Source organism: Macaca mulatta, chromosome 2, assembly GCF_049350105.2.
Source record: "Macaca mulatta isolate MMU2019108-1 chromosome 2, T2T-MMU8v2.0, whole genome shotgun sequence".
Lineage (NCBI taxonomy): Eukaryota > Metazoa > Chordata > Mammalia > Primates > Cercopithecidae > Macaca > Macaca mulatta.
In genome coordinates, this window is record NC_133407.1 from 169715681 (window position 1) to 169733832 (window position 18152).

General features: G+C 38.6%; 1 protein-coding gene across 3 annotated transcripts in view; it reads left to right on the forward strand.

Moving 5' to 3' along the window:
* CCDC191 (coiled-coil domain containing 191) overlaps positions 1-18152 on the forward strand; it is an 88655-nt gene that overhangs the window by 36777 nt on the left and 33726 nt on the right. For 2 of the 3 annotated variants that reach the window (XM_001107271.5, XM_077993913.1), the window contains 5 exons: positions 5253-5502; positions 10182-10633; positions 11396-11508; positions 13643-13725; positions 14797-14898. In XM_001107271.5, the coding sequence (XP_001107271.3) occupies positions 5253-5502; positions 10182-10633; positions 11396-11508; positions 13643-13725; positions 14797-14898 (1000 nt within the window). Of the gene's footprint in view, positions 1-5252; positions 5503-10181; positions 10634-11395; positions 11509-13642; positions 13726-14796; positions 14899-17374; positions 17454-18152 lie in introns of all 3 variants that reach the window. The other variant, XM_077993912.1, reaches the window with a different exon arrangement.

The following is an 18152-nucleotide window of genomic DNA, read 5'->3' on the forward strand; positions in this document are numbered from 1 at the left end:
TAGGGTTTTGAAGCATTCTTTCTAAATAGACAGCTCAGGGATAAGAGAGAGCATTTATTATCATGGTTACTCATTGTAGAAACTTAGCTCTGACCAGATTGACCAAACACAGGTGATTCTGTGGTTCACTCACCTGGACATTGAAATTACTCATTATGTTCATTATTTAAATGTCAGTTGTGTCCTCATCCTCTAGTTCCCTCACTGACGTGTGTGTTTGCCACCTAGATTTCCGCTCACTGGCCTGTCTGCCACGATGGGCCTAGACTTGTGGGCTTTTTTCTTTCCCCCCTTTTCTTTCTGTTCTTCCCACTTTCTCTCTGAAGCAACCACAAATCCCTCTCTTTTTCATATTTGTAATTTAGCAACCATCTTTCCTTTTGGAGCGTGTGCTGGGTCTCACTTGCAATCCAAGGATTCATCCACTTTTTTCTTCTAAAAATGTGTCTTGCTTTTCCTAATGGGAATTGTGGTTACTCTATTTTTGTTCATCTTTATTATTTTAAAATAAGTTGTGGTAATGATGTTATAAAATTTCCTTACAATATTGTGATGCAGCTTCAACATGAACAAATTTTCCAAACCCTGAGGATTCACTTAGTAATACAAGAAAATTCTAGTACACACACTAAATTAGACCCTTGAGATGGTGGTATTGAAATTTATACTGTATATTCAATTTCCTTAGCATGTTCACTTTTGAAAGTTGGTTCCAGATCTTCCATTCCTCCTCTCCCACTTTCTGTCTGCATTTACAGCTAGCCCCAGACAAAACTGGGAAGAAACAGGGTTTGTTTTCAACATCTGCACCAAAATCTCACAAATCACTACCAAAAAACTTACTCATGTAAGTATGTATCCCAATAACTATGGAAAAATTAAAATAAAAATTTTAAAAAATCTTCTGCCAGCCCTTCCTGAGCCCCGCTTCCCAGATTTCTCAATTCTTTCCTGGGGCGCATCTCTGCCCTTCTCTGTATTAACTTCCACAGTCTTTAATCCTGCCCTCTCCTGCACCAGTGCCCTGGGCCTTTCCTGGAACATGCTTTTATCTCTTCCCTTTGTCCCTCAAGCCCTTTGTTCTTTGTTACTGTAATTCTCACTTGATATGTTATCCCTCCCGGGACATATTTTTTTTTTTTTAATTTTAACAGGCACTGTCTGGAAACAGTGCCCAAAGTGGGAGTGACAGAGATTTGAGGGTACTGTGGCAGGCCAGTGAGAAAAACTGGCCCTTTGGCGTTCTTCAAACCATCTCATTTGTTTGTTCGTTCATTCGTTCATACTGTTTGATTGGGATAAATTAGTTCAGTCAACCAGCTTTACTGATGCTTACTGTATGCTAGATCCTCTCCTAAGTCCTGGGGATAGGATGGGGGAACAAAAGTATTTAACATTATTGCCTTCTAGTTTTTTTATCTAAATGGGGAAGTTAAAATTGTACCCAAATATTTAACACAATTGCAACAGAAGACACCATAAGATAAATACTTAGGAGTGACATACACTTGGCTATCCTTCATTATAATCCCCTGAGGAGCTTTCTAGAAATAGAAATTCATGAGCCCCACCTTCTGAAAGAGGCAGAATGTGGCTCACTAGAAAAGGGCATTTTTTAGTTTAGAGAAGAACTAATAAACTAGTAGGTAGGCAGGCTTGTGTAGGAACAGGTCAGGGTGAACCCACCAGGCTCACCTGGAGGCGGGGAGGAGAAGTGAGGCTGAATTGAAAACAGGCCATCAGATATTCTCATTTCCAGTATTCCGGATTTCAATGTTCTTTTGGAAATCATTTACGGAGTGTGCCTGTTAATCATGTTCAATTGTCCTTCCTTCTGCTCACGTGGGTATGCAGGTGAGCAGCCAGAAGCCGCATGGTATCTTCACCTGGTAGAGCTCCTGATCTCTCTATCACACAGGCAGAGGACAAAGCTTTCATGGCCTGGCTCACTTTAAAACTTTTTAAAACAGAGTTTAAAACTTTAAAACTTTTTAAAACAAAGTTTTTATCTTCCATTTTGTCCCTGGGGGCACCTGGCACATTATTGAATGCATGAGCTTATTCATTCCTACTCCTGCTGAACCTGCTCATCCCAAACGTAACTGTTCATGTCACTGCTTTTTTATGTTCTGCATCAGATTACAGCACTCAATCAGATCACCAGCTTGTGATTATGTGTCATTTTTCATTTGCTTTTAAAACATTCAAGACACTTTTCAGATATCTAGTAGTCTTGTCCTAAGATAGTGGGTATTACCTTACATGTGAATTGTGTTCTATATTTTCAGGGTTGTTTTAAATTGAATTAGATTCTCAGAAAAAAAACTCTTGTGGGATAGACAGCATAATAGGGCTTACTGACACTGTTTTTGAGGATGAATCTGGGGCATAGAAACTCAGTGTCTGGCCCAGTGTCCCATATCTAGTCAGCATTCTTCTCCTGACTTGTAAGTTCCAAACATGCGCCAGTCACTTGGTATCATTGAGTGTTCATCCTGGGCAGCAAGGTTCATACTTAAATTCCTACTCAAACCTTTTGTATTTCATATTCTTAGATGAGCAGAGACTGCCTTTCTCTGCATGCAGTTATATATCATTGTGATGGTCAATTTATATACTCTGGCTAGAAATTCCCTGATTTCAGATTGCAAGGAAATTGTGATAGGCTGTTTTTCATAAGGGAACTCTGCCCTTCCATTTATGATTATCTGGCACCTATGTCTGAAACCATTTCTTTAGGTGAGCATACCAAAGTAAGTTGCATCTGACTAAGGTGTAAGAAATTTAAGTGATTTTTTGCTTTTAGAAATATGTTTTTAGTGTCATCTTTTAAAAAGTATAGAAATTGGCTTGTATGCAGCATTGTCACTCTGCTGAAGTGAGCTGCAAGAGAACAGGAGTGGAACTATCCTTGTCCCTGAATCTCTGGCTTCTGTGCTTCTGCCTTTCTGCCTCAAACCACAAATACAGATATCATAACTACATTTTCTGTTTTTTCTTTTTGACTTTTTTTTTTTTTTTTTTTTTTGACACAGGGTCTCACTCTGTCGCTCAGGCTGCAGTACAGTGGCACAATCTCAGCTCACTGCGACTTCCACTTCCCAGGCTCAGGTGATCCTCCCGCTTCAGCCTCCCAAGTAGCTGGGACTACAGGCACTCACCACCACGCCCAGCTAATTTTTGTATTTTCTGTAGATATGAAGTTTCACTATGTGGCCCAAGTCTCAAACTCCTGGGCTCAAGTGATCCACTCACCTTGGCCTCCCAGATTCCTGCGATTACAGGCATCAGCCACTGCACCTGGCCAACTTCGTTTTCATATCCCCACACAACCATTATAGAGTGGGCTTTAAGCCCACTCGTTTTCTTACTTTTTTAGTCTTGTTATATTTACAGAAGTGTTTTCCTCTTTGCCTTTTCATAGTGTCCAAATAATCTCCTTGACAGTCAAAACACCAGTGCTGCTTTTGGCTGTTTGTGCTGTAAAAACAGGAAATTAATATATCAGGTAAATTTCACACTCCTCCTTCCAGAGCAGATTGATGGAAATTGAATTTCACATTAATCAGACACAGCAATGTACATCTTCTGTCCTATAGAAATTTATGATTTTTACTCACTTGAATAAAGTGTTACAGAGTTTTTTTGTTCACTATTTATACACTGATTTTTGGAGCTTTGTTCTTACCTGTGTTGCTATTTGATTTATTATTGTTATTCCTTCTAAAATTTTTATTTCAAGATTATTCAGTCTTAGATATTTATTTACATAAAACACACATAAATGTTTATTACCACCTATATTATACTTTTATTACAAAAACCATCAGTAAGTCAATCTCTAAGTATTTATTGGGTACCTATCAATGCATTGGAAGGAAACAATTAAATATAATGAAATATGCTGTTAGCAAGGTTGCTTATTTTTAAAAGAAATATAGAATAGATTAGAAATATCAGAGTATATCTCTTGTGGTAAGGGTAAATATTATTTGGTGAAACTTTTATACACACACACACATAAACTTGTATATTGAGTCACAATGTGACATTTTTTCTTACTGTAGGTTGTAGTCAGAAAAGGTTTAAAGGTCATATAAACATTTAAGAACTGTAGAAATGGTCTCCTGACTCACTGAGTTAAGAACTTTATGATTTGCTTGATATGACCCCGAAGAGTCCATGAGGAGAGTTAAGCATTATGTATGTTTAACAGAAATGGATATGCAAATGGTATGATGGAGAACTTATATGAGTCACCTTTCCAAGATACAATCCAGTGTGTGTCTAAACAGTATTATGTTTTGAACCTCAAAGCTGATTCCTGATACCACATAATAAGTTCCACACTCACAGCTCAGTTCTTCAGGATAATAACCATTCACTTATAGATAGATCTCAGAGGCCTCTATGCTTGAATTCTCAACTGACTGCCACCAAATCTCCTAATGGAGATTCCCATTGGGAAGAAAATGTGGCTGGCTGTAATACCACATCCCAACCTCCCCTTAGTCATGTTCCCTAATATTTGTAAAGTTTCCAGGAATCAAAGTGAGCTCTTTCTTAGGAAGGTGTAGAAAATAAATGAGTTCCATGAGACCAGGGGCCTTGCCTTTGCCCTTCACACATCTAGTGCTTAGCAAGTACCTTCTTGGGGCAGACATAGATATTCAGTTCAAGGGTTTGGTAAATGAGTCCTTCTCTTTAGCAGTCCTTTCCCTGGCCAGTTCTTCTTTCACAAGATCAACCCTCAGAGTTTTACTTTGATTTTGTAAGCCTTATACTTAAATTATTAACAATTTAACTTGTTAAGTGTTACAATTTTGTTCCTTTCTCTTTCTCCCAAACCTGTCTTTTTAAAATTTTCATGCATAGCTGAACCTCTCTCTCCCTCATGCATTCATCTTTTAAAAGTCATTACTTATGTACCCCTTCTTTTTGCTCTTTCCCCTCCAAAAGCTTTCAGAAACTATGGTAATCAAAAAAAATTAATATGCCTTTGTGACATGAGAGAACAGAACAGTTCCTCTTTCTTCTTGAAGGTAATCTGTTGAAGTGCTGACACCTTCTATGAGGAGATCCTTTGCACTGGGGAATTTATAAAGCAATTTCATTTAGCTTAATACAAAATGTTAAGCGAGAGCTAAGATGGAACATTTCTAGAACCCTTTTGGACTTATGTTTCGTTTATATTATCAATTAACAAACTGTAAATGGCTTCTTTATTTTAATGGAAGTGCTTTGTTGCTTAGAAAACAACAACTGGCCGCTGAGCATAACCGGAAACAAGTTCTCCGACACTGCTTTACAGAATGGCAGCGCTGGTGTGGCGCCGAGCTCCTGAAGAGAGAGCTGGCTCTCACAAAAGAGGAAAATAGGAAGAAGATGGATGCACTGCTGAAGGCAGCATCACTGGGGAAACTCAGTGCCAGTGAGTCATCAGGCATCAGTCTCCCCGAGGAGGCAACAGCCGTGGTGGGTCCACCAGTAAGAAATGGACAGGTACATTGTTTTTCCTGCTTAGTCAACACTTGCATTTGAGGTTTGTGCTTTTATAGCTGGTATGTCAGTCGTCGTCAGATTGCCTTGTCTAGGCTATCAAAAGATTAGAGCTGCCTCAATGCACTACCTTTCAGGCAGTGTTTATTTCCTTGAATTGAATCTCCTTTTTATAATCATATGTAAACTTTGGCATCGTTGGAAGTTAGTAGGGATGTAATATCGAGAGGGCATTTAAAACAACTAAGTGAAATATTCCTTTAGGAACAGACAGATAACGCGCTGTCTATAACTCTTGAACTCCTCTTTTTGATCATCAGACATTTCCTCTCCAAATGAGTTTGTGACTTAGAAGAGGGGAAATTTGAAATTTTTCTTTTTCTAATAAGCAAAGTCATATGTAGTAATTGTAGCAATTTGATAGAAAATCACAGCAAAACATCCTATAATTCTATTATCTATAGATAATCACTAATAACATGTTAAAGTATAGCCATCTAGTCTTTACGCATATGCAAATTTATCTCTTAATATTTTATTTAGCTTTTAAATGTTCTTTAGTCAGGCCACTGAGAAACTCTAGTCTGCCAAAATTCAGGAAAAGGAAGGCCATGTTTTTTTCTTCTTAATACTAATACTTACTGTTTTTCTAAAAAAAAAATTGCATTTTCACAATATAACACAAGCATTTTCTGTCATTACGTATACTTCTGCAATAGTAGTTCTCAACTGAGAGTATACCTCAGAATCACATCTACTAAAACAGAATTTCAGGTGTGGGGCAGCTCTGTTTTTTTAAGTTCTGCAAGTGGACGTGGTACACATCCCCTGTCTGAGGACTAGTATTCTGTGCCACCATTTTGTAATGGCTACATGATATTCTGTAATGAACCATAAGCTGGAATCTGTTTAGCTCCTCTATTCCTGGAATTTAAGGTGTTTCCAGTTTGCCGCCATTGTGAACAGTGCTTCAGTGAACATCGTAGTAGCTAAATCTACGCATATCCATAATGCTTTACTTAGGATAATACCTAAAAATGGAATGCATGTTCTATTTTCATCTTATGATTGCTTCAACATTTGTATTTCTTTGACTACTGGTAAGGTTAAACATTTTTCTATTGAAAATATACTGTGCACCACATAGCAATGTTTTGGCTAATGACTGACCACATACACAGTGGTGGTCCCATAAGATTATCATGGAGCCGAAAATTTCCTCTTGCCTAGTGACTTCTTGATGATCTTGACCGTGTGTAGTCCTAGGCTAATATGTGTGTTTGTATTTTAGTTTTTAACAAAAATGTGTTTTAAAATTTTTTTAAAAAACAACCACTTTGAAAACAGAAAAAAAAGCTTATGGAATAAGTATATAAAAAAGGAAAATAGTTTTGTACAGCTGTGCAATGTTTGTGTTTTAAGCTGTTACTTTATAAAAAGAGTCAAAAAGTTAATAATTTAAAAGTTTATAAAATAGAAAGTTACAGTAAGCTAGGGTTAACTCATCACTGAAGAAAAAAATTATAATAAATTTAGTGTAGCCTAAGTATACAATGTCTATGAAGTCTGCACTAGTGTATAATAATGTCCTAGGCCTTCACATTGACTCATTCAGAGCAACTTCCAGTCCTGCAAGCACTGTTCATGGTAAGTGCCCCCATACAGGTGTACATTTTTTATCTTGTATACTGTTTTTACTTTACCTTTTTTATGTTTAGATATGCAAATACTTACCATGTGTTACAGCTGCCTACAGTATTCCATACAGTAACATCCTATCCTGGTTTGTAGACTAGGGGCAATAGGCTACACCATATAGCATAGATGTGCAGCAGACTATACCATCCTGGTTTGTATAAGTACACTCTACAGTGTTTACACAACAAAATCACCTGTTTCTCAGAACAAATCCCCATTATTCAGCAATGCACGACTGTATATATATCTATCTATGGATGTAGAAAGATACAGATATATAGTGACTTGTCTCTTCATGCCCTTTGTCCATTTTTCTATTTGATATCTTTATCTTATTTATTAAGAGTTCTTTATATTTTAAGATTATTGGTGCTTTTATTGTTATATATTGCAAACATTTTTTCCATTTTGTTATGTGTCTTTTGGTTTAGTTATAGTGTTTGGTACTATACACAGTTGTTAAGTGTTTATAAAGTCAATCCTGTCAGCTTTCTTCTTTTATCATTGCACTTGTCATGTTTAGAAAACCTTGTGGAGAAGATCTTCTACCCCCTCACCTCCACCCTCCACATAATGCTGTTAAGTACTTAATTCAGACATGTGACATTAAATTGTGCACTGGAGGATCCCCAGCCTTGCTTTTTACCCTGATTACTGCTGGCAAGCAGGCTGGTTTTAATTTAAGCTTATTCTCTCAGAGAGGGAGGATCATGAAGATGCTTGTTGGGACTTATGTATAACATTTTGGTCCCTTCCACTAGGCAATGTATCTACCTTTATGGCAGATACTTTTTTCTCCATTGAGACCCAAGACAGACTTCTATCTTAAAAAACATCTGTATAGAACCTTTTACTTTACAAAGTGCCACTGTTCTGAAATGAAGAAAAAAAAGTCAGCAGAAAGTATTTTTACCTGTGCAAAACAGAAAAATTACTATATATATATATATATATATATATAGAGAGAGAGAGAGAGAGAGAGAGAGACTCAAGTAAAAAAAGCCTCCAAATCTCTGAAATCAAGAGCAAAAGACTTTATCAAGAAAGGATAATATCGTTAAAAATGGAGCAAATGAAAATAGAGGGCTACAATAAACCCTGTAGAGACTAAGTAAACTAATCTTTTTCCAGAGTGTACAGCAAAACATGAACAAATGAATATATAAAATCTTTAGTTAGATGCTCATTAATTATACAATCATAGGAACTCATGTACTAAGAACACATAAACTGTACCTTGAATTTTTCCAAAATTATCAGTTAGCTAATAGGTGATTTTCTCTAATTAAGTCAGACCATTCACTCCTGCTCTATTATAGAGTGCAATCTGTACCACTAAGCTTTTCCTTCATATTCTTTATTTTCATGTTAAAAAGTTACCATGATCCAAAAGAAACCCTGTCGCTTTACTGAGGGCTTTGACACAGTCTTGCTGGGTTAATAAGGTGTCATTACCACCAAGTTTAAAAGAACCTAAAACATATACCCTGCTTGATACTAAATTACTTAAGCAGGTATTCTCATTAATAAGTGTTCACTGACATTTCTGAAATAAAAGGTTACTTTTAAAAGTGTTTAACATGTCAGAGTTTCCATATACCACATCCTTCATTTCAGTTGAGTCTATGGAAAGCATTTCTATAATCATGAAAAATATTTTTGAGTCCCTAAGGATGGCATCCTGTTAGAACAAGAAGCTTCTGATATTAGATAGCTCATAGCATTTTTCTCTTTAAGCCATTGCAGATGGCAGAATCAAAAACTTAGATCTTAGACCATGGAATCAAACCATTCTAGTAGAGACATTTTAACATGCCATAATTTTGGCCAAGATAACTGTTTCTGAGTAAAAGTTCTTGTTTCCTTCCCCTCTGTATAGAACTTGTAATTGAGTATGGTACCTCAGTTTATTAGATGGAATTTATGTAATAAAGCTTTGAGAACTAGTCATATGCTAATACAAAATATTATTAGGTAACATTTTCTTATGTAATGCAGATATTTGCCCAGCAATCCTGAGCTTTCAAATATTTCCCACCCATAGATAGTTCAGGAATAACTGGAGACGGTTAGCTAGGCTTTGACGGGACCTTGATGCTGAAATAAATAAATATCCTGTACTATGGCATATGATTAATTTACTAGTGTCAGGAGAGGCATTGAAAGAACAGAGATATATTATTAATTTGTAAAGATATTCTTTGGTTTTCAAACGTTCTTGAGAAAGAATATATCCTTTGCCAGAACATCTTCAAATTTCCACTAAAATTCAGAGTCAATTTATGCATATTAAATTCCTGTTTTATATATATATATGTGTGTGTGTGTGTGTGTATATATATGTATATATATTTATCTGGAGTAACCTTGCCTAATTCACAAATGAACTGTCCAAAATAGAAATTTATAAGAGAACATTTTTGCTATTGCGAATGTCCTGGCCCATGGCAGTGGTTCATACAGCTGTAGCCACTCTCCCAGTTTTCTTTTTTTTTGAGACAGAGTCTCACTCTGTTGCCCAGGCTGTAGTGCAGCAGCACGATTTTGGCCCATTGCAACCTCCACTTCCTGGGTTCAAGTGATTTTCCTGCCTCAGCCTCCTGTAAGCCTAGCTGGGATTACAGGTGCGTACCATCATGCTCGGCTAATTTTTGTGTTTTTAATAGAGACAGGGTTTCACTATGTTGGCCAGGCTGGTCTCAATCTCCTGACCTCAAGTGATCTGCCACCTTGGGCTCCCAACACACTGGGATTATAGGTGTGAGCCACCATAGCCAGCCACTCTCCCAGTTTTCATGGTGAGCAACAATGCATGTTTTAAGAGTGGTGGCCTCTGAGGTAGCCAGGCCAGGAGCACAGACCACCTTTACCTGCAATACATGGCAGTTGTGCCATTAAACAAAACAATACTGACCTCATGAATGTTGAATTTCATCAGCACAGTCCTTTAAATAGTTGAGTAATAACATGTTTCTCTCTCTCAGGTGACTGCTGTGCCCCCTTTGTGGGAAAAGCCTCCCTTGGGAAGCAGTGATTGTATGCTCAGTCCTCCCCTAGGAAGAACAACAGGCAACTTGCAGGGTTCCCTTCAGAATGTCCCTTTGAGTGCACCTGGCAATAAGCAGCACCAGACCCTGGGTGTTGAACCCCCTCAACTGCCTGGCAGCAACGAGACGCTCAGAACCACCAGCCAGAAAGCAGAACCGCTTTGCTTGGGTCATTTCCACAGCCGCCATGTCTTCCAGCAGCAGCTGATTGAGAAGCAAAAGAAGAAACTTCAGGAACAGCAGAAAACAATTCTCGAGCTGAAGAATAACCAGCGTCTGGCAGAGGCTCAGTGGGCAGCAGAGCATGCCTCAGCAGTCACAGACACACAGAGCCACCTGCTGTCAAAGCCCAGAGAAGAGGAACCAAGAACCTGCCAGATGCTTGTGAAGTATGTCTGTTCTATCAGAACTCTCTGGACTCATTTTAAGGAGTTTTTCACTTGGGGCTCCTGAGCTTCTTTGTCCTGCTTCTGAGTTCTATGATCTTTCCTTTTCTTTGATTTTGTGCTCTCAAAGCAAAGAAGCCTATGTTGCGACTAGCATATGACAGGCATAGATAGTCAAGGATGCCTGTAAGGATCCGGTTACACAGTTAGCGTTTGGGTCGTGGCTGCTTTTGAGGATCTCTGTTACTATGCCAGTTAAACAGAAAAATGCTTTCTTGCTCTATTTCTGGGTTTCTAGCTATGTTAAGTGCTGAGAAGCCAAGTCAGACAACATCAGGTCCATGTGGAGCAGCCCCTGGGCTGGCTTATTTCCTAGCTTAAATTTGTAGTTGTTAGGGATAAAACAAAACATCTTTGAGCCTCACATAAGAGCCCAAATTTCTGAAAAGCCATTTAAGATGGTTTCAGTTGTGCTTGAGACATACTCATTGCATGTGGTAAATGGTAGGATAAGATGTGGTGATACTTATGGATTTGAAGCATTAGGATGGGAGTCAGAGTACCTGACTCACTGTGTAGACTCATGCTGATCACGCAACCTTTCCGTATCTCATTACACACATTTATGGCGTGGATATGATATGTAGTTATCTCAGAGAATAGGGATTCATTAAGGTCTGTAAAAGGCTTTGAGCTTCTCAGGTCAAAGGACTTTGAAGGAAACTGGTTAGTAATCTAAATTCTTTTCCTTTATTTTTCCCCTAGTTCACCTGTTGCTTCCCCTGGGACTGAAGGCAGTAGAAGTGACTCCCGAAATTGTCTTTCTGGACGCAAAAGGAAGCCAAAGCAATTGATGACACCACATCCCATACTAAAAGGCAAGGCTGTCTCGGTGGTGCCTTGGTGGTTGTAATCTCCTCTCCTAGAGTAGAATGTGTACACTGGTACTGAATTCTGACGACTCTTGAGGTTTTGAGACTTGACAGAACCTGACATCAAAAATCTCAGAACGGTAGACATGTGAGGAGTGGAGTACACCAGAGAGCCCCAGTACTTTTTTACTGCCCCTTTTGCCAACATTTTTGGCATTCCCAACCAACACACACACAGAAAAAACATAGCTGAAAGGTGTGTCATTTTTCTGTAATTTGAGATTTGGATTGTGAAAAAAAAAGGGATAATTATACAAATGAGAAAGCTCTGAGTTGCTGCCAAGGACAAACACTGGTAAAGGTCACCTGTCATCGTATTTCGTTAATGTTCAAATATTGATCAGTTTACAGTAATCCAAGCTAAGTTATTATATCATTTTACAATGTTGTAACTTATTGATAGGATTTTAGTAATGAAACCTACAAACCAGATATCTTCATTTGATAACATTTTTGATGCACATAGAAACATTTATTTATTTGGTACAGGTAGGGTCTTCCTGTGTTACCCAGACTGGTCTCAAACTCCTGGCCTCAAGCAGTCCTCCCACCTCAACCTCCCTAAGTGTTGGGATTATAGGCATGAACCACTGCACCTGGCCAGAAACCCTTATTTAAACTAAACTATGTGAATAGAAGCATTCTTCAGAACCCACCTAGTGAATCTGCTAATTGTTTGTACTATATACTTAGTCCTTCACTGTACATATGTTTGCATGTGGTGGTTGGCACTTTGACAATTATATTGTGGTTTGTAAATTTGATGCTTTACCTGTGACAAGATTGCTGGTTTAACAAGAAGTAATTGCAAATGAAGATACTGTGCCTGCAGTCAGTTCCTATTAATGAAGAAATTGGCAGTCTTTGCATTAACTATCTGCCAGGACAGCAATTTATGCTGGCGTTGCCTGTCGTTAAGCTTGGTCAGGAAATGCCCAGTTAAGTGTGATTTTTTTTTTAAATTATTGTTTGATCAAGGAGTTAGCTATTTTAGAAGCCCAGTCTACTTTCAAGTAGTCTTTTAATGATTAGATCTAGAAAAGATGGGCAAAGGGCATATTACCAGAGACTCTGCTTCTTAGGGGTCTCTTACTTTAATCCCCTAGTCTATTTCTGCCTTCTGAGAGACAATTTCACTCTCGCCATCTGTGGCACTACCATTCTTCTTCAGCAAAGCAGACACTTAATATCTGTAAGAAATAGCCTGGTGAGTTTTTTGTTTATTAATTCTTAAAACTTGGACTTAAATTCTTTTCTCTGTAATATGGCACAAGGAACTGAAAGTAACTATTGGCTGGCTTAGGTGAGCAGAACTTGATACTCCTCCCATCCATGCCCTTCTTCCTATGAAAGCCCCAACTGATTACAGAGTCATATTATCAGACCATCTTGCACATTTGTTTCTTTTGGATCGATATTTAATAGACTGTCAAGAACAGGATTCTGACACTCAAATTCGTTCATATGCCAGTTCTCCAAATGCCTGGTACAATTCCATTTCCTGCCCATCTGTATATCCAGGCCTTAAAACTAGACTGAAATATCTTCATCGTGACCCCAAACTTTAGTTTGTTTGTTGTTGTTCTTATATATACCGACATATGTACAGTGACTTAAGAAAAATTAGCAGATTCAATAGGATTTGAGGAATGATTCTACTCTCAAAGTACTTGTTAGGTGTAATTAAAGTTTCCTGCATTCATCAAATATATAATCAAATTATAATTCTGGTTTCTGGGTTTCATATACTAAAAGTCTATCATCAAGGCACATTATAAATCAGTAAATCATTTTTTATAAATCATAAATCATTTTAAATCATTTTTAATAAAAATATAAACAAAACAATTAATTTATAAATTGTTCCTCATTGCTGAGGATGGGATAATAAGTCTTTAACCTATAGAGTATATAAGTTCTATTTATCTCTACATATTTTCTGAGATTGTGAACTTTCAACTTATAAGAAAACCCTGATAATAACACTAAATTTTACTATGAAATGGAGGCATTTCTCTTGCAGTATTCCTCATATTTTTTTCAATATAAAAAATGTTAGAACTCTGTTACTATTTTCTAGCTATGGAAGAGAGAGCAATTCAACGGGCTGAACGTAGGCGAATCTTGGCAGAGAAGAAGAAAAAACAAGAAGAAGAAAAATTGGTAATAAATTCAAAATGCAAACTGAGTCAAAAAAAAAAAAAGGATTTGTCTAGGTCTTTCTTAAAAAATGAAACCTCACTTTTTCAGAACTCTTGAGACAATAGAATTACGTCAACTTTGGAAATGGTTTTTTGGCCTACTGGCCTGAATTCTTTGACAATTTTAGGAAAATAAGGGGGACAGAAACATCAACATCATTAACACAGCAGGAAGAAAATGTTATAAAAATTGATGAGAGCCAGCAGATTAGAAGATTTACACATAAACAAGATTAGTGTATTATAGGCAGATGTCTGACCTAATGAATTTGCAAAGGGGGTTAGTTCTTATCTTCCAAAGTTTTGACCTAGACTATCCGAAGTAAATTTTGTAATTACCAAGAAAAAATAAACAGTTCTATCAGTTGGGGGTTTTCTGGTGAAATGACAGAAAACCTTTTTCCTCCTAAACTGTTTCTAACTTGGAGTTAGTTTTTCACAGATAGGCAGTAAGAACTAAAAAGTCATCTTTTTTTTTTTTTTTTTTGAGACGGAGTCTCGCTCTGTCGCCCAAGCTGGAGTGCAGTGGCGTGATCTCGGCTCACTGCAAGCTCCGCCCCCTGGGTTCACTCCATTCTCCTGCCTCAGCCTCCCAAGTAGCTGGGACTACAGGCGGCCGCCACCACGCCCGGCTAATTTTTTGTGTGTTTTTAGTAGAGACGGGGTTTCACCGTGTTAGCCAGGATGGTCTCAATCTCCTGACCTCGTGATCCGCCCGTCTCGGCCTCCCAGAGTGCTGGGATTACAGGCATGAGCCACCGTGCCCAGCCAAAGTCATCATTTTTAAATGAAAAATTAGTGATATTATTTATGATCAGTCTTTCCTTCCCAAGTAGAAAAGGATTCTTTTGGAGAAACTTTTAAGTTATATAACTGATGACATGTTGATTGAGTTTTCTACTTTCATCACCAAGTGCAGACTTATTCCAGAGATAGGACAGGCACTTTGGTAGATTGACTATCCTAAACATAAAAGATCACATTTCTGTTCAAATTGAGGGTTCTGATTTTTCTGGGTTCTAATCTCAATCAGGCCCAGTTAAAGGCCCAAGAGGAGGAACGTCAGAAAAGGGAGGCAGAAGAAAAGGAGGCACAGCTTGAAAGAAAACGAGAAGAGAAGAGACTGAAGAAAATGGTTAGTATTGTCTATTTGGTCAGTCCCTGTATCTTGAGGCTTGCTGTGTGTGATACTGTGGCCCTATCCACCCTCTTTAAGCCAGAACTTCTATCTGGAATACTCTTCTCTAACCTTCACTTCTTTTCTCTATCTTATTTAGTGAAAAGCTACTCATTCTTCAGATCTCAGCTCAAACATGACTTTGTCTGGATTAGCCTTTCCTGCCCTGCCCATCCTCCTCTCCACCCAAAGTTAGGTAGGGTTCCCCTTTGTGGACTCTCGTCAAGTATCTTCCCTTCAGAACATAATTGACACTTATCATTGTGCATTTGTTTTATGGCTGTTTTATTCATTTCTACGTCCCCAACTAAACTGTAATCTCCATAAGAGTTAAGGGAACTGTCTGGTGTTGTTCACCATTGTATTGGCACCCAGCAGATATGTGTTTAATGAGTGAATAAATTAATTAACAAATGGAAGAAGAAGTGATAATACACACAGAAATAATAATACACACAGAAGAAATAAGAGAAAAAGCTCTTACTCTAAGGTTGTTAAATTCTGCTTGGGAAGATAAGGCCCAAAAATACAAACCTGTCAGAGACACTGTAGTAGATTATTTGCCATCATGTGCTACATAGACCAAAAGAGATCAAGGGGCCAGACGTGGTGGCTCACACCTGTAATCCCAGCACTTTGGGAGCCTGAGGCAGGAGGATTGCTTGAGCCCAGGAGTTTGAGACTAGCCTGGGCAATATGGCAAGACCCTGTCTTGACAAAAAAAAAATTTTAATCCTGGGAGCAGTGACACCTGCCTATAATCGCCAGCTACTTGGGAGGCTAAGGCAGGAGGAATCTTTGAGCCCAGGAGTTCAAGGCAGCAGTGAGCTGCGATTGTGCCACTGAGCTCCAACCTGGGCAACAAAGTAAGACCATCTCTAAGAAAAAAAAAAAGAGAGAGAGAGAGGGAGATCAAGAAAGTCATACAAGATATGTTTCATGAAGAATTTGGAAAAATTGGAGGCATTTTCATGAAAAAGAAATTTGAATGGAGAATTGTATTAGTCAGGATTCTCCAGAAAAAGAGAACCAGTAGGACATATAGACAGAGGGAGACTTATTTTGAGAAATTGGCTCACGCAATTATGGAAGCTGAGAAGTCCCATGATCTGCCATCTGCCATCTGGAGACCCAAGAAACCCAGTGGTGTAATTTCAGTTCAAGTCTGAAGGCTCAGAATCAGGGGAGTTGATGGTATAAATCTCAGTCGAAGAGCAAGAGAAGACCAATATCCCAGCTCCAGATGGCAGGCAGGAAGAAAAAGGGACAAATTCTTCCTTCCTTCTCCTTTTTGAAAGTTCTATTCAGGCCCTCAGCAGATTGGATGATGCCCACTAACATTAGTGAGGGCAATCTGCTTTACTAAGGCCACCAACTCAAATGCTAATCTTATCGAAAGACATCCTTAAAGACACATCCAAAAATAATGTTTAATCTAGCACCCCATGGTATAGTCAAGTTGACACATAAAATTAGCCATCACAAGTGCACCCCTTGTCAACTTGGCACCCATGCACATCTCCGTAAACCATAGTTAATCTGCAAATAAAGACAATAGCACGATCATAATTCCACCTAACATGATACAACTATCCAGCATACAACGGAAAACATACTAAACCATTCCTCAGAAGAGGAGGTAAAGTCCTTGTCTGATGTTTACTCTTCTCCATGATATCCCATAACTTAAATACTTACCTAGCATAAATGATGTAATGTTAGCAATACTTAAATACTATGATAGAAAGTTACATGATAAAAGAATAAGAGAAAAGAAAATGCACAAATGTATTCATAGCAAAATAAAAAGAAAATACTCATGACTATTACAGTTTTTGTTTCTACAGCTGGTTACATGGTTGTAACTGGTATTTATAAATACCTTCTTCCACTAACCCTCCATATTCCCCTTGCCTTCAGCAAGCACCTCAGCTGCTTGTGATTCTCTACCTAACAGGTGACCCAAACCTTCATTCCTAAAGCCACAGCAACATTCATTGTCCTGCTTGGATTAGGTTGTAGTTTTCCATTTACTCTAATTACAGGACAGTGTTAATACTAAGAGGCACCCTAACAAATCTCCTGTATTCCAAATGTATTCTTTCTTACCTTCATGTAGAGTAGTAGTTCAGTTCCCCCTTGGCAGGCAGGATCAGTCACCCCAAGCTAGCCCCATAACTCCCTTCTTTGCCTGTTGATTCAGTGGCACAAGGAGCCCAAAGTGGCCAGGTAGCAGTCAACTTGCAGTTAAGTGGAATCATTATGTCTCTTGGTGAAAGCATTCTTCCCTCTGGAACTAAGACCTCTAGGCTAGTAAAGCATAAAATCATGGGAACAGGAAGACAAATTTTTGCTAGTGGTATTACTAAGAGTAATAGTGTACCATTCTCATTTCCATCTCTTGATTCCTGGGCCCTTGAATCCTGGCTATCAGAGAAACCATGCCATGTATTGGATACTGATTAAGAGGATGTACGGACTTCCTTCTGAAGAACCTTCCCAAGCCCTGCAAGGTATTGCCACCTAGCTGGTGCTATAACTAAATCTTCAAAGGGCTATTCCAATGTTGGATCAATCCACCTGGTTCTGGATGGTAGGGAACATAGTAGGGCCAATGAATTCCATGAGCATAGGCCCATTGCTATACTTTTTTGCTGTGAAGTCAGTTCTTTGGTCAGAAGCAACGGTGTGGAATATGATGACGGTAGATAAGGTGAATCTGTAAGTCCACAGATGGTAGTTTTAGCAGAATCATTGTATGCAGGGAAAGCAAATCCATATCTAGTCTGTTCCAGTAAGTACAAAATGTTGCCCCTTCCTTAATGGAAGCAGTTCACTGTAATCAACCTGCCCCCGGGTAGCTTGCTGATCACCCTGGGGAATGGTGCCATGTCAGGGACTCATTGTTAGTCTCTGCTGCTGGCAGATTGGGTACTCGGCAGTGCCTTTAGCCAGGTCAGCATCGGTGAGTGGAAGTCTATGTTGCTGAGCCCATGCATAACCTCTATCTCTGCCACCATGGCCATTTTGTTTATGAGCCCATTGGGCAATCTCAGGGGGTCAGAATCATCAGTATCATAGTCATCCCCCTCTACAGTTTGTTCCACTGAAAGGTCTTCAGGGGCAGTAACACCAGTGGAGCTGTCATCTCCTATGATAGTGATGCTTTCTTCTTGAATACCTCTTGAAGGAATGCCTAAGGCTGTTTTACA